The 26,282-nt window shown below is 40.2% G+C and overlaps 1 protein-coding gene across 4 annotated transcripts in view; it reads right to left on the bottom strand.

Annotated features, from left to right (window-relative positions):
- Positions 1 to 26,282, bottom strand: part of fam13a (family with sequence similarity 13 member A) — a 48,450-nt gene that overhangs the window by 1,424 nt on the left and 20,744 nt on the right. The window contains exons 8-23 of one of the 4 annotated variants that reach the window (XM_061057640.1): positions 24,952 to 24,993; positions 17,871 to 17,912; positions 17,558 to 17,752; positions 16,296 to 16,494; positions 14,092 to 14,147; positions 13,656 to 13,698; positions 8,766 to 8,922; positions 6,260 to 6,325; positions 4,477 to 4,690; positions 4,252 to 4,393; positions 4,041 to 4,122; positions 3,734 to 3,939; positions 3,419 to 3,502; positions 2,722 to 2,817; positions 1,599 to 1,682; positions 663 to 859 (exon numbers count right to left, since the gene is read on the bottom strand). In XM_061057640.1, coding sequence (XP_060913623.1) covers positions 663 to 859; positions 1,599 to 1,682; positions 2,722 to 2,817; positions 3,419 to 3,502; positions 3,734 to 3,939; positions 4,041 to 4,122; positions 4,252 to 4,393; positions 4,477 to 4,690; positions 6,260 to 6,325; positions 8,766 to 8,922; positions 13,656 to 13,698; positions 14,092 to 14,147; positions 16,296 to 16,494; positions 17,558 to 17,752; positions 17,871 to 17,912; positions 24,952 to 24,993 — 1,905 coding nt within the window. The remainder of the gene's footprint in view (positions 1 to 662; positions 860 to 1,598; positions 1,683 to 2,721; positions 2,818 to 3,418; positions 3,503 to 3,733; positions 3,940 to 4,040; positions 4,123 to 4,251; positions 4,394 to 4,476; positions 4,691 to 6,259; positions 6,326 to 8,765; positions 8,923 to 13,655; positions 13,699 to 14,091; positions 14,148 to 16,295; positions 16,495 to 17,557; positions 17,753 to 17,870; positions 17,913 to 24,951; positions 24,994 to 26,282) is intronic. The other 3 variants (XM_061057658.1, XM_061057649.1, XM_061057667.1) reach the window with 3 other exon arrangements.

The raw sequence follows: 26,282 nt of genomic DNA, 5'->3' as shown, positions 1-26,282 counted from the left end.
GAGTCCAACATTTAAAATACCTCATGTTAGAGCCATTCAATTCGTTTTTGGTTATTATGTTCTTGTGAAGGATGTACTCTTTTTCCAAGGTATAAAGTGCTGATAAAAAAATCATGGGACATATGGGGAAACAAGTATTTCATTCTAATGCTGTGAGTGTTGGCTTTGTGAGGTGGAGGCAGTTTCAATACTTTATATAAAGTTAGTGGCCCCTAACCTGGGGTTCTGGCCCTTTCAGGGGCTCACACGATAAATGAGGGGTCGTAAAATGGTTAAATTCATAGGACAAAAAAAAAACAGACAGGTACATAATGCTGGTGCAGCTTGTTGGGAATTTTCTCTGAAAAAGTCCAAACAAGGTAGGTCTAGTGGTTCTTTGGCTTTGAATGCTGTGTATTCAGCTTAATGACATTTAAAGCATAACAAAGAGCAACACAACACACTGCTTTTATATAAGGGGTCTCTAAGTTAGAAAGTTCAGGAACCACTGGTGAAGAGTTTTTTTGTAGAATAGTTTAAGTTTGTCATTGCTTTGACTGTAAATATTAATATGAAAGAAACCACCAGTATTCACCTATAACAGTGCTCTAGTACCTCCAAATTGTACTTTAAAACAACGTTAGATTGGGTGTATGAAGTTTTCGCCTTTGTTGGCGACTTACGTTGTGGCGGCATGCAAGTTGGACAGCCTCATGTCTGTTGTGTTCTTAGAGGGCGAGAGGTCGTCCACGGGTGAAATGAAACCATCCACTTCCTCGTCCACGTGGTCAAGGAAGCTGAGCACGCTGATGTCAGGCCGCACGGTCACAGTGAACTGGGTCTTTGTTTCCCCGTCATCCTCCGAGCCATCCTCCTCCTCCTGCAGGTGAATGAAGACGTTTAAAAACTTTGTCCGTGTCGCACTTTTTTGTTAAAAAAGAAAAGAAAATGCTGTCGGCCAGCCTCAAGGCTGAAACACCGCTGCGTGAGATGATTGTGCAGTGTTAGTCACAAATCATGCCGTTACAGCAGCAAGACTCACATCCACATCCCCGTTTGTGATTCATGTGTTCACCCATTAGTATGAATAGATGGAGTTAATGAAGGAGGTCCACTAGAAGTAACACACAGGCCACTGAGAAACACCCTTATGTAAGTCAAGAACCAAACAAACACTAAATATCCAGCAAAATGCTCAGAGCAAAACCATGAAGTCTTCTTCTTTTTTTCGAACTACACCTTATAGATCATTCTGGTTTATTACTACTAACGTTAAGGTCGACATAATGTAAGATAAAAGTGAAAAACCCTGATTTGATTAAAGTCAAAAGATGTCTAATTCTATGATTAAAAAACATGTTGTGAAAAAAAAAAGATTTATTCTCTAATAAATGAAATGGACTGCTCACACGTCTGGATCAAAAATCATCACACATAAAAACAAATCCAGGCCGCTACTGATTTGTCACCTCTATAGGTGCAGGGTGCTAGGGAACAGGCAAATAGCCAATCAAAAGGCAGCAATCGGGTTTATTGGATTGGGTAAATGGGGGGAAAGGGGAAGGTGGGATTGGGAGCTGTCAAATGATTTCTTTCAAGCGGCATCAGCTGCTCTTCACCTTGATATCATCGAAGAACAGTGCAGTTTCGCCCTCGATAATGGGCTGAAGGAGGGGACCTCTGCGCTTGCTGGAGGGAGAACCCTGTGGTAACGGTCAAGAAGGAGGCGTTAACCACGCTTACACCCTCTACTCTGGTGTTTACAGCAAGACCCAGAGAAAAGACCAGAGTGTCTTCAAATATCACCCAGACTCAACCTTTATGTTCCCGCCTTTAATACCAGATAAGATACTGACAGCTTATGTGACAATATCCAGAAAACCGAACCCTTTTATATATATGAACAAAGGTTTATATCTGATTATTATTATTATTATATATTATTATATAGATAGAGGGCATTTTCAGACGCAAATAATCGAGCAGCTGCTTATTTTATAAAATATATAAGATAAGATAAAAAATAAGAAAACAAGATAAAAAAGTTGGGGCTTGTTACAGACTGGAATGCTGAATAAAAAAGTCCATTACTGATCTATTGATGCCCTATCTGCCCACGCCATTCTGTTTGATTCCACAAAAATACTGCACTATCATTTCTATTGCATAAAGAATCGCAATCTCCGTATTGGGGATTAGAGCTGCATTATATAAGATATATTATCCACAAGGCAGATCATTAATTATATAATGGAAATGTCATTGAATAGTTGAACAGAACGAGAGGATGCACAAACATGTATCTATAGGGAGAATTATTTTATGCACTTATTAATGCAACAATTATAATACTGATTAAAGTGCTTCTTTTGTTCTACTGATCATAATAACGGTGACTACATGTTGACTTCCTATATCTTAGCTCTCTGACCCTCTGCTGCACTCAGCATGTCATTTCCTGTGAACTCAATCTGCCACCTGTGAGCTCCCTCCTGTCCCGGGGACGTACTGAGCTGCTAAAGCTGGACTTAAGAGCCCTGAAAGGTGGATCACACGTCTGTGGCACGTCTGCCACCACGCTGGTTCCCACGGCAGGTGCTAAAGCCAACATGAGCTGAGGATTAAGTGTACGCACCAATTTGACAATGTGCTGATCTTCGCCACACGCTCGTCAAAGAGCAAGGGGACAGAGGGGGCAGCTGTGGAGGAAGATGTAAACAAAGGTTAAGCTGAGATACTTACAATGACAGGGATGGTGGAGGCTCTGATCAGAATTTGCTTCACCAGGCGATATCTGTCGTACAGGGGCTTCATGATTTGCCTTTCGCTCTTGGTGACCTAAAATAGGAGGTTAAAAAAAAAATGCAGCTTGTCAGCAGTGTAAGCTTCTTACTGCCCTCCTCTGCCTCCCTGCAGGCTGGCTAACTACAGCGCTGACATAAACACAAAATGACAGCTAACCCAGTCTGGCAAACAACGTGAAGGTCATTAACCACAAACTACAGAGGAACGCAGTGTGACAAGGGATGGAGGTGACAGAAGGGTCTACTACACTTCCTGATACATGAAAATCATAGGACGGTAATTACTCGTCATTTGAGTCTGACTTAATAAAAACAATGTGCGTCAGTTTATTAAAGACAACATTTTCTGCAGAGCTGTCTTTTAAACTCTGCGTTGACAAACAAGATGGTTTCAACAGTCAAGAAAAAAAAAACACATCCTCTTTTCATTCTTAGCTAACACACTTTCCAGACACACACACACTGCGCCCTGAGTCATTATTCATCCTTCACTTGAAATCTGGGTCACAATCGTGTGCTAACCGGATTTGCTTTGTTTGGGTCAACATGGGGGTCGGATCTTTTATTTAATTTTTTTTAGGGGGAGGCTTCAGGTATCTGTGGCGTTCATTTGAAAGAGGAGGAGGAAGACTTACCGGGCGACCGTGTATGCTCTCGTAGTACAGGAGAGCTTTCTGCAGGGCGACTTTCTCCGCACCGATCTGCTCCCGTGTCATATCCTGGCAGGGAAAACAGAAAATGAGTCAAAATATTGAGAAACGACTCTTCTGTGTTTCAACACGGTTAATCCTTCACAGACAGATATTGCTTCACCATAATAAATAAAAGATTTCCCGCCTGCTTTAAAATTGATGTAGTTTATCAAACACGCAACTTCCATTTGCTGGATTTGTGTGTCTATGTTTAATTTATTCATCTTGTGCGCATGTGAGGCGTGTTCCCGGTCGTACCTTGATGTCCTCGGGTCGGTTCACCTCCTCCCTCTTCTCCTGCAGCTTCTTCTGAATGGTCTCCAAGCTGCTCTCCACCGGAGGCTTCGGCACTTTCTCCTGCTGTGGTTTCTTCTCCAGCTGAGAGCCGAAGCTTTTGGGCAGAGTGTTGCTGCGCTGGCGGGTGAGAGGCGGCAGGTCCTCCTCAGACTTAATCAGCTTTTGTTCTGAAAGATGGGGAAAACAAATGATGAAATGACTTTTATTGACTTGTTACAGAGAGTTTATCAGTTGTGTTTTAGGTGTGTTGTAAATGTCTTTGTCTTACCTTTTAGCTCTTTACGAAGCTTGGCCAGTTCGTTCACCCACCTCAGCACCTCTGGGTTTCCAGCTTTATCACTGTGGGAGGGCTGGAGGGGGAAAGCCATGAATTAAAACAGATTTTCATTTTTACAGAGACAGTTCACAACTTTTTTATGGTTATGAAAAATGTCTTTTTGAGGCCGGTTATGTTTTGATAATTTGATAAATGAACCTACCCTGTATTTGCGGTCCTCTTCAAACCTCTCCTCAAACCTGTGGATCTTCTTCTTCAGTATATGGATCCTCTTTGTGAGCTGGGCTGACGTCAACTCCTCTTTCTCATCGTCACAGGAGCCAAGAGACGAACTCCTTCTGCGACTGTGAGGAAACACAACGTTCTTAAAATCTGAGATACAGCCTTCCTTACTTCCTCTACAAACACACCCATGTTGAGCCCTTACCTGGCAAACGAGTGTGAGTTCGGTGGCGATGGAGGCACTTCAGTGTCATCCAGGTACTGCTGGCACTGTCCGTAGGCGTAGAAGCGAGGGGACAGCATTGGGTCACTATCCTCCTCCAGCAGCTGGCGGATGAGACGTCCTCCTGCGTGAGGGGACAGTCTGGCCTCCTCTCGGTCCATGTTCTCCCTCTGCAGTGAGTACGCTGGCACCGGTTCTGAAGAACAGTAAGGGAAAAAAAGCGTTGGGTTTAAATGTGACACGCTGCTTGTTCTGCAGTCAAATAAAAGCTGTAAACAGGAGATGTGTAAATAAGGGACAGGTTTGTCAGGGGATCTTGTTTGGAAATGTGGTGCATGCTGGTCAGGGGACAAACACATCACGTGCCTTTAGGACAGAAATAACAGAGTCATCATGTCATCAGAGAGAGCTCTAAAGCTACAGAATAAACGGATAAAACAGTCTCATCTACAGGTGGAGCTTAACAGAATGTCGCTCTTAATCCAATAGGAATTCTGCGTATTGAATCAGAATCCTTTCATATCCTCTATCAGACCTTTATAGATTCTGTTTTTAATTAGATACAAATGACTTTAACTTTATGATACTTATTACCCAATTAAACTAATGATTCATTATCAGGTTTAGCTGATTTATTCTTCAGATTATTTTCTCAACAGTTGTTTGCACTGAAAAAGTAAAAAAATAAAATAAAAAATCTCTTTGCACTCTCTCTTGCTGTGTTAATGTCAGTGGACATGATGAAGCTCGACAATCGCAGATGTTGTTCTAAAGCTTTGGGTAATACAACCCCCCCACCTTCCTTTGTGTGTCCCCTGGTGGTTAAAGTCTCCACTCTGGCAACAATTATGTCTGGTGAAAAAAGCCATGCAGATACCCCTTACAATCCCTAAACTATTAATAATGCCTGTCTCTCAATGGGATAATGTCAGGGCGCGACCCCTGCTGGGACATACAGTGATGGGAGTTTGCGTTTAAGTTTCCACTCTGCTTGGTGAGAGATAAACCAGTTCACTGTGCCTTCCCAAGCACTTGAGAGAGAGAGGCTAGACAGAGGGATGGAATGGAAACTGTGTGAAAACATGACACACAGCAAGAACAATCATGCCGATATTGGGGCAAGAGGGGGACAGGTAGCATCAGGTGTCAGGAGACTATAGAAATACTTGTTACAGAGAAGAGATGAAGGGAGTGAAAACAAGGTCTGAAGAAAACCAACTGTCTGTGTCAATATTCAAGGTGTCAGGAATCGCACGAGTAAATATCCACTCCCAGTCTAAAAGTGCAGATGAATATTTTTCTAAGCCATGGTGAGTTTGTGCGGACGAGAAGACACTTTGCTCAAATTCCAGCTCTTGTCCCAGAGGACCTCCTGAGCTTCTAGGTACGTGCAGTTTGTCAAATAGCCGCTCCCTGGCATGTTAGTGCTCGCTCACAGCAGCAGGTGAGCGTCTTCCTCACAGCTCTATTATCTCGCTCAGAGAGGCAGTGCGGTGTAGCCGGCCAGTAAGGCTCCATGGCATTTGAAATTAATCCCTTAAATCAACCACTCGCTGATGGTTCAGGATTAATTGGACTAATGAAACAAAAAAACATGCCATTTTGCCATTTGGCTAAAGGTTGTTGTGTGTGCAACGCTTCGGCCACAATGTTCCAGATCATTCAAGCATGTTGCCATGCAGGGAAAAGGTCATTCACACAGCCTTTTCTTTTCTTTCTCTCTAACAGCAAGTCAGCACTGACAATGACGAAGCATTACACTTACCATCACAGAAACTTAGTAGAAAAATGCTTTTGAAATCAAGAAAGGGTGCGCTAAAGAAAGGAGTATCTATAAGAAGAAAAGAGGGGAGAAGAGAAGGAAAAAAAAATGAAGGAACAGGGAAAGGGATATATCAAAAGAACAAGTATCTCCCTGAACTTTTATCAACTAATGAGACATCTCTTTCAACCATCAAGGCAGACACGCAAGGACACATCAGTGGTAAATATCCGGTCACCATGACAGGCGCTGGCACAAATTGTACTGGGACAAAGGTCTCGCACCACTGCCTAATGCCCTCATCCATCAACAAGCCTATTTGTCCAGTATAACACCTTCTGGACAGTATGTACACATCATCCTGACAGTGTTTACATCATTTATATAGCTTTATTGACTGCTTATTTATCTTGGATCAAACCCCTCTTTGGCTCTGTGAAGAGTAAACACATCAGCTGTGCAGAAAAAAGTAGAGTTCAACTTTGAACAATACATTGACAGAAATGTAATCATACTGTACAAGCAGCCCTTCAGGCTCTGATGTGTTCACCATCTCATGCACCTAAAGGACATACTGTATGTATGAACCGCCTGTCACAGCCGATCATGCAGCCTCCCCGTGGCGTCCTCGCTGCCATGAGCTTAGTTATGGATTCAGGACAGAATGTACAGAGGAAGGTTTATGAAAAGGAAGGTCGCCATGAATAAAAATATGGGCCAACAAAATGTATTTGTCTAGTTGTCTGCCATCTGGGTTGAAAATTCTCCCGAACAAACTGTACAAATACACCCTCTGTTACATCCTCCCTCAAGCAAGTAGTGTTTTAATTACAAGCACGCAGAATCAGAGACAGCAACACTAACACATCACTTTTAACCCAGCAGGATTCTACTCAAGATTAAGATGCAGTGAATCAGTTAACATTAAGTATATTTTGGATTTTTTTTTTGCACCTATATTGATCTTTTAACAGCACTATTTTTTCTTAGTGAACCTGCTGCACAATAACTCCCCTCAAAATTAAAATGATTTTTTTCTGATCTTTCCACAGACAAAAGCAACATTTGGTTGACTCTGCTAAATTACTTAAGTATTTGACATGTCTTCACTCATGCAGCAAACCCTGCACATCAACAATAACAAACTCTCAAGACCTTCTTTTGTTGTATCACATTTGGCCACAAGAGAGCTCCACAAAACATGCAATAATCTGCTCATGCCCCGAGCCTGTTGAAGTTGACAGGTTTAAAGGCATGGAACGGTCTTGCACCGACCATCCCATTTAACAGGAAATAGTGTTGGTGTGGCTGATGAAAGTCGGGCCCAATGTTTGGAGTGGAACGTGCTGCAACAAGCCTTTCAACTGTACTTCACTGGGAGAATGAACCTATTGGTTATCATTCCAGTATACAGCAGAGCAAAACATTCAGCTTTCACTGCTCAATGCAGAAGCCTCCACCCACCTCCGCTGTGTTGCAACATCATAACAAAACAATCACAGTGTCATTGCTGTTCACAATTTCCTTTCTAACCAAACGCCAGCCTTGCATAAACACACACCTCAATTATAAACTCAAAGGTCTAAAAGCAAACATGAGGGAAAGATACGCGAAACGTGCAGCACTCGTGACTATATCTGCAAACACTGCATCCAAAATCACACCTGATATGCCAGCATCAATAAAAAAAAAAAAAAACTGGCATACTGCAAAGCTGCAAATGAATCCATGTAGAGAGATCCCTCCAACATCACTATTCCTGGAGTGACTGGGCAACCGTGGCACTTATTAAATGGAGCACGAGTGTGACAATTTCAACCATGGTCCACGAACTATTTCAATCTTAGCCAAGAATTCTACAGCTGCTCGCCTGCTACACTGTTATCAACATTCAACCTGCCATTTAATAATTAATATTTACTGGGAATTGCAGCAGCTGCTGAACCTGGGAAAATCCTGTGCCAGAAACTGCACAAGTAACTGATAAATCCTGGTCAAAACAAACTGTGTGCTCTTCATATGAAAGCAAAGGAGGAGCTCTTGACTTCACAAGCATACCTATTTTACATATTTTCTCTTGAGAGATTCACACAGCACTCAAGGTTCCCATGTGGTTTAATTCAACAGCAACAAAACAACACACTGTCTGCAGTGCTGCCTTATCTCATGAGCTGAGCAAACAAACATGTCTCCAGTGTGAGTTTCCCCTCCAGATATAGGTGGCTAGAGAACTTAAGAGGATCTTTTACTATTAAATCCTACAGGGGAAGCAGAAGGAGCTGCATCAGGAGGAGGAGGAGGAGGAGGAGGAGGAGGAAGCAGAAGGTGTGCAGCTGCTACCGAGACATCCATGTGCAGAGTTGGGTATAGGGGGAGTGCAATGTCTGGGCATGTTTGAGTGAAAAAGTGTGTATTCCAGATCGTATAAAACCTATTAAAAATGAAGAGTTCCATGTTATAGTAAAATAAAAGTATTAAAAAAAAACACAAGGCTGGCCTGTAGACTCACCTCCCCAGTTGTTTTCCTCAGTCAGTGCTGTCAGGTCCAGTCGGGGCACATCCTCACAGCTTGTCTTCTCGCAGTCCAGATCCGAACCTCGCACCTCTCCGCTTACCCTCCCCATGTCACAAGTGATGGGCGACTCCTGAATCTTCATCCTAAGCGTCTGCACAACCATGAGAGAAAAGAAAAGAGCGCTCAATGACGTCGGGCAGCCCGTGAACACACTCTTTAAGTTCAGCCACACACTCCCTCAGACTGGCCCTGCCCTAATAGAGGGGGCTGCACCCTGCCCGCCATTGGCTGCCTCTGAGGCCAAAACATCCGCCCATAAGCCATTGGCTGGAAGGGATGGGCTCCGCCTCGTCTTACACCCACTGGAATCCCTCACACCTCCCTTTCTCTTCCTCCTCCTTCTTCCCCTCTCTTGTTTTTTCTCTCTTCTCTCTCACAGTAGTTCGGTTTGCTTTCTCTCCTTCCTGACATGCATATCTTCCCCACCCTAGCTCTGCTCTGGACTTGTTTGTTTCACAGCAGTAAGAGCAGAAGGGAGGGGGGTTCGAGGGAGAGGGAGTGAGGCGAGGACAAAAAAAAAAAAACACAGGCAGATTGTGAGCCAGCACACGTACGCTGACTGAGTGATTTTTTTTTCTCCAACTATGTCTTACTGCAAGCAAACACGTAGCTCACGGCAGAGATATCTCACAGAAAGCTTTCTTTTTGAGCACTTAATTCTTATTCTATATCCTTCTACTGATAATTAGCATCCACCATGCTTTACTCCTATCCCAAACTTTGTTGAACTCCTCTGTGCTTTTCCATAATTAAAGCGGTGTACTGGAACACTAGTATTATGTAAATAATTTGGGGCAACAGCATACCTGGCTGGTCATTCATTTAGAGCGTGCCCCTGGATCACTTAGTGCTAAGCCTGTGGGGTCCCATTACTGCTGTCTGGGCGTGGGACCAAGCTATTTTTAGGAGAAACAGATCAAGACACACTGCTACAAGACTTCATAAATGCCACAGACAGCTTACAGGAAGGGGTGCACTCGAATCTGGTTACAACAGACCCTTGTTTTTTGTTTTTTTTGTTTTTTTTTTGTTCATCAGGCGGAGTTGTTTTTGTTGGCAGGTTTATGTGAGATTAGGGTGGAACAGCATAACTAGTCTCAGGTGTGTTTGTGTTTTTGTGCTGGAGAGAACTGCAGAAGGCCCAAAAAACAAGGACTTATCAAGTTGCTTATAAAGTTGATATGATGGCAAGTTCAGTAATATCACCTTCTAGACCCAACAAGCAAATCAGCTATCTATCAAACACAGAAGTAACACGTCAAAATGAGGAACAAAAAATTACAAAAGCAAACATAAGGAACACATTTCTTGAGCATGTCAGTGTTCAGTCTGTAATTTTGCAAATAATATGAATACAAGCATTCAGTAATGTCCTCTGAATGATAAATTGGCTGGTTAAATATCTCACAAAACCAAGATTTTTCCCAGCAGACATTCTCACCTGTCATTGAAGGAAAAGCACAGGTGTTCCTTATGACTGTATGTTAGTTCTGTTATTCTGCTCGCTTGGTGAGTCATGACAGAGTGACTGTGTGCCAGCATAAATAATACCAGGATCATGAAACTTAAGTAGCTAAATGACATTTGGACTTAATTTATTTTTTATTATTTCCACCCGTGCTTTACCTAAATGTCTTTTTTGAGGAAGAAGATATGCCCGCACACCACAACAAGTTTTTTTATTCCATCACAATCAAAATGTTTTGACCAGAGGTCTTCTTCAGGTGGTCATTTTTTTTATTTCACCTGACGAGATCTCTGATTGTGAAGAAATAAAAACTTTGTTGTGGCATTTGACGCAAGTGTGCAGGCATATCTTCTTCCTCAGTCTACTGTTTTTTGCACTTCCCTGCGTAATACTATCCCCTCTAAAATCCATTTGTTCAAAAGTGTTTGTTCTGAAGCAAAGTGCCAAGAAATGTTACATTTATTTTTAGAGATTTTGTGATGTCATTTATGATCTTTGAAGTATAGTGATGTATAGTGATGCATACAGCATCATTATGTACAATGACACTTGTTTTAAAGCCCCTTATATTCACCAGTGAGTCTTTGATCAAAGTAAACGTGTTCATGGTTAATTAACAGCTTGTTTGTTCTTTGTTCTATACTTGTTTCTGTTAATTGCTCTACTTTGAGTGCTGTCTTGTTTAGTGAGAGCAGCACAGCTGATGCTAATCATGCAATTAAAGAATGGACTCATTAGGCTTCATCAAGAAGGGTCTTCTGGGTAAATGTTATGTAATGTGAGGAGTCTCAGAGGTAAAGATGTTGATAAAGAAGAACATCTTAACAAACCATCGTGACATAATAGAAAAAAAGTTCTTCTTTTGTTGTCAAATCCTTATAAAGGCAAATGAGACATTAAAGGTAGTTTGATGAAGGACTTGCTGATTAGATTATGATGCTTTTTTTAACTGAGTTATTCTGCAATCAATAATAAGAATCATCAGAATCACTGCTATCAGGGATGACTGGAGAGGACATTGTTAACCCACTTCAAGATGCTCTGAGCAGAAACATTGGGGGATTAACAGAAGCACAGATGTTACTGTGATCCTGTTGCGTTCGCATTTAATTCAAATGTCCGTACACACACACACACACACACACACACACACACACACACACACACACACACACACACACACACACACACACACACACACACACACACACACACACACACACACACACACACACACACACACACACACACACACACACACACACACACACACACACACACACACACACACTGCACTCTGTTCCCTGGAACATCAGTTCTGTCAAACACACTACCAACATGATTACATCATCATGTGAGGTCCAGCTGGTGTGAGAGAGAGAGAGAGATAGACAGAGCTACTGTGTGTGTTTTATCTGTGTGTGTGTGTGTGTGTGTGTGTGTGTGTGTGTGTGTGTGTGTGTGTGTGGATGGGGGGTGGGGGGTTATATTAGACAATGATTAAGCTGTGTTTTGGGGGGCTTACAGACAGTGTACAAACAAACACAATTTGGAATTTAAAGGGGATTTTGCTGCGCTTGCAAAGATAAGAATACAACCTTGAACACACACCAACACACACGTATAAAATGTTCTTTGCTCTCCCACACCATCTACGTGTTGTAAAGCACATTTACACAAGCGCGCACAAACACACACACACGCCACACACACTCACTCTATCACACACACAAACTACTATCATGAAAAAAAAAAGTCACTCATCATGTATCAAAGCCTACCCAGGGACTGTTGGAAGTTCGCCTCGGCACGCTACACATACACGTGTCCAGGACACTGCTTCTGCAAGAGTCAGTGTTTCCCTGTACTCTTATATAAATATATGAACTTAACAAACACAACATACCTTCAGAATAAAAGTCTCATGAAGTATTTATGTATGCATTTGATTGACATGTTAGTGCTGTAGGAAACCATCATTTTCGATCAAATATCTACAGTTGTAGGTACATGATGTTATGTTTAAAAAAAGTAAACAATGTGTCAAATGAGTCTAATGTGATGTCATATTGTTTAGCTTTATCAACTTCACTTTTCTTTTTTTTAAGGCAGATAGCAATTTAATACTGCCATATTATCTACACCCCCCCCCCCCCATTCTTTTATAAGATATAACATTTATTTCTGAAATGAATCTGCTTTGCAGTACTTTGTTCAACTAGCTGTCTTAAATCAAAATATAAGAACCTCACTTGCACTTAAATTAAAGAGTAAATTAACACATTTCGGTCAAATCACCAATACAGTAGGTAAACAGAAGTTAATCTGTATGTTTTAAGAAAATAAATCTGGTGTAGGTGAAGAGGTCATCATGTCTTTCAGTTTCTCATGTTGTAAGGCTGTAATGAAGAGCAGAGAGACTGTGGCAACACACTGGCTCCAGATGGCTGCTCAGTGTGGCCCAGCGTGGTGGTGTTGGTGAAGGTGCAGAGCTGCAGCCTTAGCTGTTACTAAAATCCATCTGGGCTGTTTAGAAAGAGATTCACCATATTGGTACAGAGCTTCATAATGCCATTCTTTAGTTCTGGTCAAGATTAAATCTGGAGACGACCAGATGGAGATGGCTACTTGTTTCCTTCTGCTCACAGCCCACGGGAACGCAATCAAAAATACAGACAACGTTTTTATCAGCTGACTTATTACTACTGGAAGAAGAACGGTGGGAAAATCCCTTTTATCTCAAATTGGTCAAAGTAAAAATTTGAAGTTTCTGTGGAACTGCAGGGACAACTTCAGTTGTTAGACACTTTAGAGGAATTCTACTTCTTTTTTTCACCACTGCTTTTTTAAAGGACCATCATATTATTTCTTTCTCACTGCACTTGACTTCAGTTCATCTCATGTCAAATTTGTATTTTTAAAATCCTTTTATATTTATTTATGTATTTTTACCCTGACATGAAATTCTGTGATATTTGTCCTTAATGCCCTTTTGTGTCCTACAATGCAGAGAGTTTAGACTTGTTCCTGTCATTTTCTCATGATAGGAGAAATATGTTTTCTCATTAATGGAAGTAGATTTTTTTCAATCTTAGCCAGTATTTGAAGCTTTGGAAGTGTGCGTTTTTTCTAACTTGGCACTGACGACACATTTCCGTCAGTACCATAACAGCATTGATATTAAATATTTAGCACTTCCCTTTTCCCCTAAAATCTGGCACTCTATTTTTGTGCAGTGGCGCACACATGGCAGAGCAGATACACTGCTGAAGAGGAGGTAAGAGGATAGCTGAAACAGAAATTGAAACCAAAGAGACAAGAGAAACGCAACGAAAACTTGTGAATTTGGAACATACCTGAGGAGGAGAGGGGAGGCCATCTTTTCTTGAAATGTCATTCCTGAAAAATCAGAAAAGAAAGCACCTGAGCAAAGAAGCTCTGACTGACCATGTGAACTTAAGATTAATCAACCCAAGAGAGCAAGATATAGTGTCTTCCTCCACACAGTTTAGACAGACAAACAGGTCTATATTTGCTTTGTCTGCCTTTATCAGATAACATGTGTGTTATAAACATCACAGTATGCCAAACTGATCTCTGAAGATAACATGCAGAGCTCCTAGTGGCAGCCGGTAGCTTATCAATGTACAAACAAACATGGACCAGGTGCTACACATTGTCTGTTTGTGAGGAAAGTGTAAAAGGATGAGAGAGAAGGAAATTCACCATGTGTAATAAAACAACATTTTGTTCTTTTTAATTAGGGATCAAGTTGAGGTTGGAGGAGCTTACCCTTTCTGAAATGTCTCCATGTGGTTTGTTCCCAGTCTCTCAACACATTCCTTGAACTGAGAAATGATAGTCAAATATTAGTATATCACACAGGGCAAAATCAGGAGAGAGTAGATTTCTACCAACTGAAAGTTATTGAGACATTTTACTCCAAACCAAACATTTTAACCCAAAAGTGGTCAATTAGAGAAAGGATCCTAATTTATTAAGATTTATCCCCTAACAACCGTGAATGTCTATGCAAAATGATTTGTTACTTCATGCTCAGGTTGTGTACATATTCCACCGAAGGACCAACATATCCATACTGACATACTCAAAGCTACACTGCAAGCAGGGATAGATATGTTCTTCTTAAGGATGGAATATAAATAAAAACACCAGAGGTTGTGAGAGCCCTTAATTCCCCTCAGTGGCTCAACTTAACAAGGTCACAACAGACCCACGCTTACGTCAAACCTCTGCTATAAGCCACTCAGCACAACATTCGCCCAGCCAAGCACGACTGTGCCATCTATTACATACATTACATATTTACATCAAGGCATCTCGTGTCATATGTACTGTTGCATAAAGAGGTTGGCATGAGGCTTCTGTTCCTTGAGTGTGACAAATCTATTTCCATCACTCCTTTAGAGCGACAGCTGAAACTTACATTAGAAAGTGTAAAGAATCACTCAGCAGTAACATAGAGTCTGTATGGACTGGATAATGTTACTATAGCGACGTGGTAAGCTTCACGTCCTGGGTGCGACTTTGACTGTTTTCACACACTCCTCTTTTCTAGCTCTCACTGTTCAACCCCACTGTTGAGTAGGTATGACGAGTATGACTCTTTAAACTCTCAACATAACTACCGCAAACCAAAAGTGACGTCTTTTTTTGCTTGTATTGTCAGACCACTGGTCTGAAAACAATCACATGATTTGCATCAAAATAATGTGAAAGCATGGCTGTTATCACCAGGCCTCCATCCAGCAGGTACAATTTGCAAGTAAGAAATTAGTGTTTGTTTCCTTAAAAAATAGTACTTTTGCATTGAATTGAGACTTTGCAATGTGTTCATATTGAATTTTCATATTGCAATGACTAGGGAAATTGGGATTTATTATGGCGCCCTAATCTAGATGTAACAGCTCCACACATTTGAAAAAAATTAATCATCAACGTTGTTAATTATATGGATATAAACTTAGTGATTAATCACACTTTAATATCTACCACAGATTGATATGATTTTGATGCCTTTACTATAAAATGAAAACACTTTTTTATTATTTCAAAACCTTTTTATATTTGTTGTTTTATTGACAAAAGGATCAGAATAGATTGAATAGTAAATGCTTCCTAAAAGCAACCATACAATATCAAAAGAATATCAAAATCAAATGTTCATCTGTATTTGAGTCGGAATTAAGTGTTGGCTTTCATTGTCACCAGATCTGTTACTCGGTGCTAGGATACATTTCGGTTGGGACTTTAAACTCCAGCTTGTGTTTTTTATGGCATTGTTAATATGTATCCGTATGTTAAAAGAACATTTAGTTGAAATAATATTCAGAATGTGGGGATATAGACATAATCATTTCCTTAATGCTGAACACTTATCTGAACTTAAAGTTTGGAACATGCGGTCTCGAGTGCTGACATGAAAACAGATGAAAGGACAAGATGCTCTCTTGTTTCAGTTGATAAAAGCTGCAGCTAATAGTACACTCACAACTGGCCCTTACATTTGCACTCTCCATGGAAAAAAAGTGGTTACCAATTAGTCTGGCATGCTCCATGTTACAAGCCGCTGCATAATCAGAACCATTAGGCAGCTGCACTACTTCCTGTCATCTTCTATACTGCCGCTGTTTGCATTTAGTGATTCATGTTTACTGCCACTAACAATTATTTGCAGGTGTTTAAGAGGAGATCAGTGGTGTTGCTATTTGCCATAACATCCCTTATATACTGTTTATAAGACATTTCTGGTCCATAACACTGGCAAGAAATAAGAATTCACTCCCATCAAAAGTAGCCGTGATATTGCTTTTAAAAACAACAGAAAAATAGCTTTCTTCAGATGATCTACTGTTTTAGCGAGAGCAGGGATAAAGTAGAGAGAGAAGCAGAGCAAATAATAACAGAGAAGACTGGGCGAGATTCATCTGAGCCAAGAATGTGAGAAATCACAAATAAGAAGCACGATGACTCACTGTGTGGGCGTCCTGGTTGTCAGTGAGCTGCACCAATGTTGGGCTTTGTTTTTTCCTTGGTTTAGGGGTTCGCTCAGCGTGACCTCTCTGGCCTCCCTGTGAGTCCACACTGGTGTCTGTATCCTCACCCACGCTGAACGAACTGCTTCTACTGCTTGACGGGATGTTCTCCTTGTTCGTGCCTCTGACTGATGCAACTCTGTTCTCAGATGTAAAAGAGAGCAGTTGGGAAAAATCTGATCTGCTATCCATCTCACTTTAACTGCTGCCCCTCTGGTTTATCTGTATTGGCTTGGCATTGGTTGAAATATCAGAAATCTAAAAGCCAGGGCCCTCCTGATACTTTATTAGCTTATACCTTCTCTTGCAGCCAATGAGCTGTTTAGCTTTTGTGGTAATTCTATTTACCATCTATTTACTGTCCACACTCTTACTGGCATTTCTGAAGTCTTTGGACTAATGCACTCCTTTAATCCATGTGTCACAGAGCAAACAGACTCTCCAGCAACAGAGATTAGCTTCTTACTGAGATGACCCCAGCTGATATGACTGTACTGTGTCTCAGTAGAGTAGCTCCTTTGCAGAATGAAACCTCATGATTGTCTGCTGTTAACAGAAAAACAACTGGAGGTAGTAGTAGTATTTCACCGAAGCACTAATAGTAATGAAAGGCATTTTATTGTGCTTTACCAGTCGAGCACAAGACGTGAATGCTACACTGCAAAAAATATTCAGCCAAGGGGACAACATCAGACAATAATCCATTGCTTAAGTGTCCATTATCTGCCTAAAACAAAACCTTCTAAAACAGAACATTTGACCTTGGGTAACATTGGATATAAATTGTTAAATTTATTGAGGTTCTGCAGGGCACAACTAAAGTGCTGTGATGGTCATTAGAGAGTAATGTGAGGTGAGTATGAGTATACAATAACATCACCTCTATCAACATAAATAAGGGATGCATATATACTGTACATAGATCAACAATGAAACAGCATCTCCAAAGTCACCACCAGCAAGCTAAACATACTATTATCTGTCTGCCAAAGCAAGGGCTTTCACTTAATGAATGGAAAATGTGTACACTTTACAATTATTGTATGAAAATAAGACTTCAAGGACACATTTACTGAAAAAAGTGAGTAGAACTCAGAGGATTATTAGAAAGTTCTTAAGTGTTGCATCCATGGACAACAGGAACTAATTATCTGCTAGAACCATGCACTACCAATGACACTGTGATGACAGACTCATTGTACCTGTTTCTGTCTTTGTGTCCCAGCCCCTCCTCTTGTTGCTCCCTTTGGTGTCGACGTCTCTGTCGGGCAGTTGGTGTCAACCTTGGAGACAGTGGGCTCGAGGTCAACTCACAGTTGCCTAAATGCTGATCCGTTAAACTATTTACACCGAAGAGGTGCTCCTCCACTGCTGATTGAATTGTCCTCTCCAGAAAACTTAAAAAATAAGAAGAATATTAGAGTAGCAGTTGGGTCAGAAATGTGCAACTTTTATGGTTCAATAAAAGTCTCACAATTAGAGAAATCCTTTGTGACAGTGATAAAGACTACTTACTTTACCACATCTGGTCTGCGGTGGTGAGGAGAGAGGTGGTTACTGTAAGAATAACAAGAGGGGAAGGTGAGTTAATGCCCCAGAAACAGGTGGTCACAACAGGTCACTGAGCAACGCTGAACATCCCCCAGGCTCTGGATCTGGCCCTAGGTGATCAAGGCATCTAGTGTGCATGAGTGAGTGTTAACTTCAGCAGTATTCAGAGCATAAGTAGGTCCTCTGAGAGCAAAGCGGACAGCTTCTATGACTACCACCAAGTCCTACAGTGAGGAGGTCTTCAGCCACGCAGGCTTGTGATCTGAAGATACAGTACTAAGCGGCGATATGTGTAAGTATTATTTTTACACGGTTGTCTCTCTTACATTTAATAGATTCATATCTAGATATAAATACATTGAATTATTATCACCATTAGAGTAAGACAGCAGCCTTAAAGACATAGTTACATTTGAACCAAACAGTGGGTTTGTTATTAAAGCTGAAAACTATACTTCATCCAAATCAAGCGCTATACTGATTGAAGAAGTAACTCATAAAGCAAAGTTATTGACTTCTTTGTAAAAGAGGATTTCATTCACCAGACTAAAATTGGACGGTTCAATATCTTTTTTTGTCATTCTTTCACCAATCAATAGTTCCTGACAAGGCCTTTGAGCATTCACAAACTGAAATGCGTCATGTCTGTTTTTCCTTGATTATAGTTACCTCACCATGTTTAATGGTGACCTGAAAAATATCTTCCATAAACAGTGATGTTGACAGTAAAGCACAGCTTGGAGGCTCATACGATGCACCGATAAAGGGAAAGACAATGATGGAGTGTTGGTACATGGTGAAGGTGACTGTGGTAAACCTGTGTTCGATGGTGTTGACCTTACAAAGCTGTATGCAAGGATAAAGAATCAATCTTTATTTGTATAGCACCAATTCACAACAAATGTTATCTCAAAACACTTTACAAAAAAAAGAGCAGGTCTAGACCGTACTCTGTTAATATTATTTACAAAGACACAACATTTTGTAACGTTAAGCAAAGCGGCAAGGAGTAACTTTAGGCAGGCAGAATCCTTGAGCAGAACGAGACTCATGTTGAACAGCTATCTGTAACTGTGTTGGGCTTGCAAAGTAGAATAGATGGAGATGCAGAAAGAAATAACTGGATAGAGACAAGAAAGTAACTGTAACAACAATGATTAAAATAGATTTATGGCTACAATACCAGAATTAATGGTAAAAGTAACAACTAAGAATGATAGAAGACTGATCAGTCTAATCAGAGCTCGGCACACGTCCGCTAATCTGTTTATTGTTAATTATTGGTGCTACTTTTTTTAATAAATGTTTAACTTGGACCTTAATTTGTAAAATAATTATTGAAACATTTGAATTCTGGTAAAGTTGGTTTCTGTCAAGGTCATGAAATGTGATCACTTTTCCTAGTTCTGAGCTGCAGCATTTTGAACCAGCCAAAGATTCTTTCTAAACTTACTAGGGCAGCCTGATAAAAGACAACTATATGCAATCTAGAGGTAACAAATGCATAAACTAGGTGTGTTGTGAAAATAGGCTCTCCTTGAAATGTGTTTTATGTTAAAGTTGAAGGACATTTGCTGATCAAACAGAACTCCCAGATTCCTAAAAGTAGTGTTGGATGCCAGCCTGATGCTATCTAGGACACATATATAATTAGAAAGTCTCTCTGAGGTGCTTAGTGCCAAGCACAAAAACTTCAGTCCTGTCTGAGTCAAGTAGAAAATGGCTGGTCAGCTAATGTCTTTAAGGCATACTTTTAGTTTATATAACTGATTGATGTCATCTGGCTTCATTGATATGTATAATTAAGTATCATCTGCATAGCAATGAAAATATATGGAGGGTTTCCTCATAATATTACCTACCAGAAGCATATATAAGGTATAAAGAATTGGTCCAAGCACAGAACCTTGTGGAACTAAGGAAAGGTTTAATTATTGCTAATTTAAATGACTGAGGTTTATAGCCTGCCAATAAGTATATATTGATCAATCAAGTTTAGAGGTGCTTACCAAGGGAACGACATCCTCAAGCAACTTAGTTGTATTTTGTTTAAATGACTGGTTGGCGGTTTAGACCAAGAAATAATTGAATTCAGTATGGAAAGCTCAATAGGAGGGAAACAGTCTAAGTAAATATCAGTTTTAAGAGCTGTTTCGGACGTCACAAAGTTTGAAGATGAGTCCACATCAGTTAAGGACAGGAGGTTACTAATTGTCTCTCATTTTTAGGATTTTATCATTAAAAAAGCTCATGAAATCATTACTGCTGAGGGCTAAAGGAATAAGTCGTCATGGAGGCAACTGAATCAAGAGTAGCTCTCAGTGAATCTACAGCACTATCAACACAATGATCCAGCTGAGCGTGACTCATGTTAATAAAAAAAAAAAAGATTTGTGTTGAAATGTGATGCTGAATTAAAAGCAGCAGGAATTACTCCCTTAAACTTAGCTACAGCACTATCAGTCAAACTTCAAGAGAGCATGTTTTTGTTAAGTCTGGTAGGAGGAAGTTAATTGTTATCAAAAAATGATAAAGGAAAGAATTTTCTGGAAAGACTATTAAGTTTTCAGCTGCAAGGTCATTAGAACAAGGTCCAGGGTGTGGTTAAAGCTATGAGTAGTTTATTTACACCCTGGGTGAAGCTGATTGAGTCCAGGCTATCATTATCAACATCCACATGAATATTAAAGTCACTTAGGATTATTATTTGATCGTTGCTGAGGTCTACATTTCGATTAAAAGGTCAGTTTTCAGCCCAGTTCAGTAAAACAACGTAAATTGATATGGTTATTTGATATCAGATCAGTAAGTTGATTTGATGATAGAATAATATAAATATAAGTAACATTTAACAGTACACATTTAATTTTGAGATTATTTCTTGTCAGTGCCGTATTTGTAGGTTTAACCTAAATTAGATTTGAATTGGGGCACTGGTGGCGCAGTGGTTAGTGCGCGCGCCCCATGTATGGAGGCTGTCGTCTCAAGTGGGCGGCCCGGGTTCACCTCCCACCCGTGGCTTCTTTCCCGCATGTCATTCCCCACTCTCTCTCCCTGATTTCCGACTCTATCCACTGTCCTATCTATCCATTAAAGGCACAAAAAAGCCCAAAAATAGATCTTTAAATTAGATTTGAATACCTTTTTTTTTTATTTTGCTTACTCTCCTTTATTTATATCAGATGAAAAGGTAGCACATCCTACTGTGTGATAACAAGATGATCATTATCACGTGCAGGACATAAAGATGAGGTTGTAAATACTTTATGATTTTTATTGTCAGCTCGTGAATGGAATTACCTTTCATGTATTTTGACAAACAGTACATACAGACAGAGAAGTGACAGTGATGTCAGCAAAGGGGATAAATAATAAACTAGTGGATCGTTTCTGGCCAAGGCAGGAAAAATATAACCCAAGCTCTACCTAATAATAGACTTGGCTCTTAATACAACAGGTTAAAACATCAGGAAGCAGTTTAATGGCTTACTAATGTTTACTTGTGCTTTGACCTAAATGCCTGCAGAAGTCAAAGGTGTAATTCATCAAGTGCAGAGGACACACTAAAGCCTGAAATATGACGTTTCTGTGTTCTCAACTGTCTAGGATGTCATGTGTGATGCTGATGGATTTGATATAAAGGTGATGAGAGGTTGGACTATATAACTTTGCCAGGGTAAGGTGGCTATGATCCCTGGAAAAATGTGAATAGCCTACCCAATCCAGCGTAACGTGATCTATGGTATCATTTTAGCACTGATACTGTGATGATTCATGATGGTGGCTCACTACCTTTGCATTTGACCAATGAAAACAAAGCTATGTTTACCTGTGATTCATTACCCCTAGTTATTTCCTTATAAGGTATACTGGAATGGCTTTCATTTAATGATTTCCTGTACGTCAGGAAAAATGTACCATCTTATAGGAAATCCCTTATGGGAAATCAGCACTTTTATATTTCCACATGTGCCGCATTTAGGCTGATAATGAAGTAAACAGCTGAGCGTGCCTGACTGAAATAAGAAATGAAATATTGAGTTGCTGCAATCCTCATCCCAAATAAACTTCGGCCTGGCACAGTGTGGACAAAGTGTGACTGTACGGTAAACTGCCAGAGGATATAATATCACTGGCTGGAAAAAAATACTTTTCACCTCTTCAGGTATTAGACAGGCTTAAAAGAGACCATAATGCAAAACGGATTGAAACCTTGCATCAGACACATAATGAGAACATCACCATCAGAACACTATAAGGGAGCTAAGCTTACAATACTTTCTTAAATAATCATATTCTAAAAAATGTAGAATCATATGCCAACATGAGTCTAAAGGTCAAACAGGAAGTGATCTGCTGGTAATCTTGCCTCACAATGATTGTGTGATGTCATCTGTCAGCTGTAAAGACATGTTATAAAGTCTAGAAATATTAATCTCTACAGTTATTTACAGCGACATAATCTTTCATAATGATGTTTGTTTAACTTGATGACTGCGAGAACTTTACCCCCTAAAGGAGAAAGACAAATCTTGAAAAAATACTCATGGGTAAAGATCTATTCCAGTTGGCCTTGGCTATGTTGGCTACAAGGCAGTGTGTGTCAATGCCAAATTGGAGAATGAACTGAGAGCAGTATTGAAAAATAAACAAATGGTTGGATGGTTAAGGCATTTTCTCTCCTATCTGTGTCAGTGCCAAGAAAATCCGCTGGATGTTGATCTGAATGGCAGCGCAGATTTATAGAATCCATTGCTCTGCTCTGTCAGACAGGGGGAGAGATCTTGGCCTTGTGATGTGAGTAAGCGAGGTTATTGTTTCCAACATATTTCTTTAAGAAAATTGCAAGACAAAAAAAAAAAAAGTAAAAGTAAAATCATATGTTTCTGTATTAAGGTTCTGTTTTGGTGTTTTAAGTTCTCTGAAAAGCATAATAATCAAGGAGGAAACAACTCCAAAGCTTCCACGGCTTAGGCTTATACCAGTTAAATTCCCCACATTGTGTACCCTGGGGCGTCCATTCAGGTAATCCAGTGTTACACCACTCTCAGATATTAGCCAGGACCTTTAGAGTCTGTGGTCGACTCACACAGAAGAAAATATGTTGATTTATTATCCTTTTTGACTGGGCTGAGATTAAGCTCCCATGTGGCAGCATGAAAGCCTAAGTATACAAGTAGACATTGTTATGTCTGTATGTTGTTCCGTGTGCTGTTTCTCTCTCCCCCCCTTGTGTTATCTCCATCTCTGTCCAGGTGAGGCTACTGATTGCTCAACGAGGTTCACCTGGCCTCAGCCCAGTGCTGAGCTCAGGAGTCCGGGAGGCTTTTGGAGTGGGGACTGCTGCCTGTTGCTTCTCAGTCAGGGATTGTGTGTTGCTGTGTTTTGTTGATCTATGTTTAATCATGTAGTTATTTATGTCTTGTTAAAATCCCATTGTGTTGACTTTGTTAAGGTGTCTTATGGGGTTTTTTGGGTCAAATTGTGGATAGTCGTAGCACCATAAGGCCACCCTAGAGTGAGGCGTAACAACATCAACAGAGATAGGGAAAATCTATATTGTAAGTGTGCGTATGTGACAAAGTACAAGTAGGCCATGGAGTTAGTCATCAATGCAGAGTGTGAGAAGGATAAGTTAAAGGAATTGGATAAGTTAACCATCATCTCAGAGTGAGGTTAACTAGTGCTACCATTTAGAACTGCTTTATCATTTACTCAGTTCATCTGTTTTTTTTTTACTCCAATAAATTAGTTAATACATGTTTCAATATATAATAGTGTCAAATGCAGCATCAATTATATGGTTAATTATATTACATTACAACTATTTGTTGTACAGGTGTTCCTCACCTTTTGACTTTTGGTTATCCACACTCACTATTGTCACTCCCCTTCTCTGTCAAACCTTGGGGCATATACATGCTTTATAATTAATTTAAGACACATACATGTTTTAAAAGGGACTCTTGATCTGCAAATAGTAGTAGTAGTTTTGCAAATGTTCTCTCCAGTTTACTACACAAGTGGGCTCAGTGCCGAGATTATGTAATAAATACAAAGAGATTACATATCCCATCCCCCAGTAAAATAGGTTATAGTTATGTATTAAACTCTACACATTCTGTACATAGCTGACTCTATTAATGACCACGTGGCAAAGACTTGGATTAATGCACCACTCCTTTGACCTGTGACCGTCTGTCATGGAATAAAAAGGTTTTTTGTTTTATTCGATTATAAGAGACAAGATGTCTTAGTCATCGTTGATAAAAACATGTTTCTGTTCTTTTTTTGTTATAAAACTGCAAAGGCTACAGACGTTTTATTTTCTGTATAAAGGAATTTAAAGGACGTATGTTTTCGCTGCAAGTTTAATTCAGAATGTACAAAAAGTTAAAGAAGTTTCAATGTTTTAGTTAGAAATGTTTTACATGGAGAAAATGCATCGAAAGTAATCCAGAAATACATCCTACAGGTCTTAGGGCCTTACACTGTGTGGCTCTTTTCACGTCTGGGTTGCAATTGTGTTTCTTATCTGTCATCAACAATTTCTAATGATGTTATAGGTTACCTTTAGTCTACATGACCAGCCCCATGATTGTAACTTCTATTTAAAATGAAGCCCACCGTCTTGAGCTGCCTGTGACTCACACAACACTTCACTGTGTGGGCTGCGGGTGTAGCAGCTAAATGTATACAATCAGTGGGACATCCATTAACGGAACATATATGTTGCCACAGCAACTGTTACACTGTTCATAAATGTAACTACAACATCCCTGGGAAACACAGTCTTTATCAAGACACATTATTTTGCTGAAGTGGTGTGTCTGAAACATGCTGCGCATGCCTCTGCCACAATTCCCAAACATTGGTGAGCAAACTGTTGCATGTGCATGCTGTCCTGCTTTCCCTCTAACTGGTGGTTTCATTGTTCCCATTAATAATGCACTAAGGGCGCAAGCAGTCACTTCCCCCACACATCCAGTCCAAAACAACACACTCACTCGGCACTGAAAGCTTCCTCAAAAGAAAAGAGGCCTACCTGATGTAGAAAGGAGATATTGGTCTATCTTCTTCTTGGGAGCTGAAATATAAAAACAAACACCTGTTATTAATGAACTTGAAGCATGTGGTTATGAGGTGTTATGACATAAATGCATAGCCCCCGCCTCTCACAAACACACACACACACACACACACACACACACACACACACACACACACACACACACACACACACACACACACACACACACACACACACACACACACACACACACACACACACACACACACACACACACACACACACACACACACACACACATCACTACATGTCACTGGGGGGTGAAAATAGGAGCATAAGGCTGCAGGCTTTTGTCTGCAGAATAATAGCCATGCAGAGCTACAGATCACTGCCTTTGTGGGACTTGTCTCTGGTAATTATTATGAACCAGGACAGAAATGTGTGCTGCTCTAGAATATAGGCTGGCTGCTGCCACTGGATGTACGCCAGAAGCTCATGATGATATTATGCAACGTTAAGAGGAACTCAGTGTTGGTACTGAATGTTGTGGTTGCTTAACATTTTCATATCCTGGCACTTAACTTGCTGAAAATTTCATAATCACACAACCTTGCCTGGCAGCGCTGAAAAACGTAATCTATTTTCTCTTAGGTCAAAGCAGGCAGAAAATCACTGCAGCCAAATCCTCAACTGGTAGACCTTCTAAAAAACAGCTTAGTGTTAAATCAAAGTTTACTGGATACTGACTTTAATTTCAAATGTATGTAATGAAAATGCCAAATTTACATTTAAACCAAAAACTGAATAGATTTATATTGTTTGGTCAAATCCATAGATTTTAGATTTTGTTTTTGCAAGAATCTATTTATGTTATATTAGAAGAGATACAAGTGTTTTTAGAGTAGGGCTTAGTAAAGAAATAATTTCATCAATGCATTGTAATTTTTTTTTTTCAATTCAATATCCATTCAGAAATTAAAATGTCTATTATTTCCATTATAATGAAGCCCCACTCCTGTGGGAGCACTGTGGGTCTCACCACACAATGTTTCACAGTGTACAGAGTCCCCACTTGACTAAACACAGAAAAAAAAAATTCTGTATGAAATCCAAAAAAATTTATAAGAATTTATTTTTCAAGAGCTGCGTCGTCTTTTCTATGTTCGCTCTCACTCTGTCTGCTCTCATGCAGGTAACAGCTGCTGTAGTCTGTTGCTGTAAACTTTGCCAAACTCTGTTACAGAGCACTGTGTCCAGGCCAAACACTGAAGGTATAGTTCCTAAAAGTAAGTGCACATTTTGTTCTTTCAATTCACACAGCACACGTTGCAGTTCAGCCAGTACAC

Source organism: Labrus mixtus, chromosome 2, assembly GCF_963584025.1.
Source record: "Labrus mixtus chromosome 2, fLabMix1.1, whole genome shotgun sequence".
Lineage (NCBI taxonomy): Eukaryota > Metazoa > Chordata > Actinopteri > Labriformes > Labridae > Labrus > Labrus mixtus.
The sequence above is the reverse complement of the archived record's forward strand: the minus strand, read 5'-3'. Positions and strand labels throughout refer to the sequence as shown.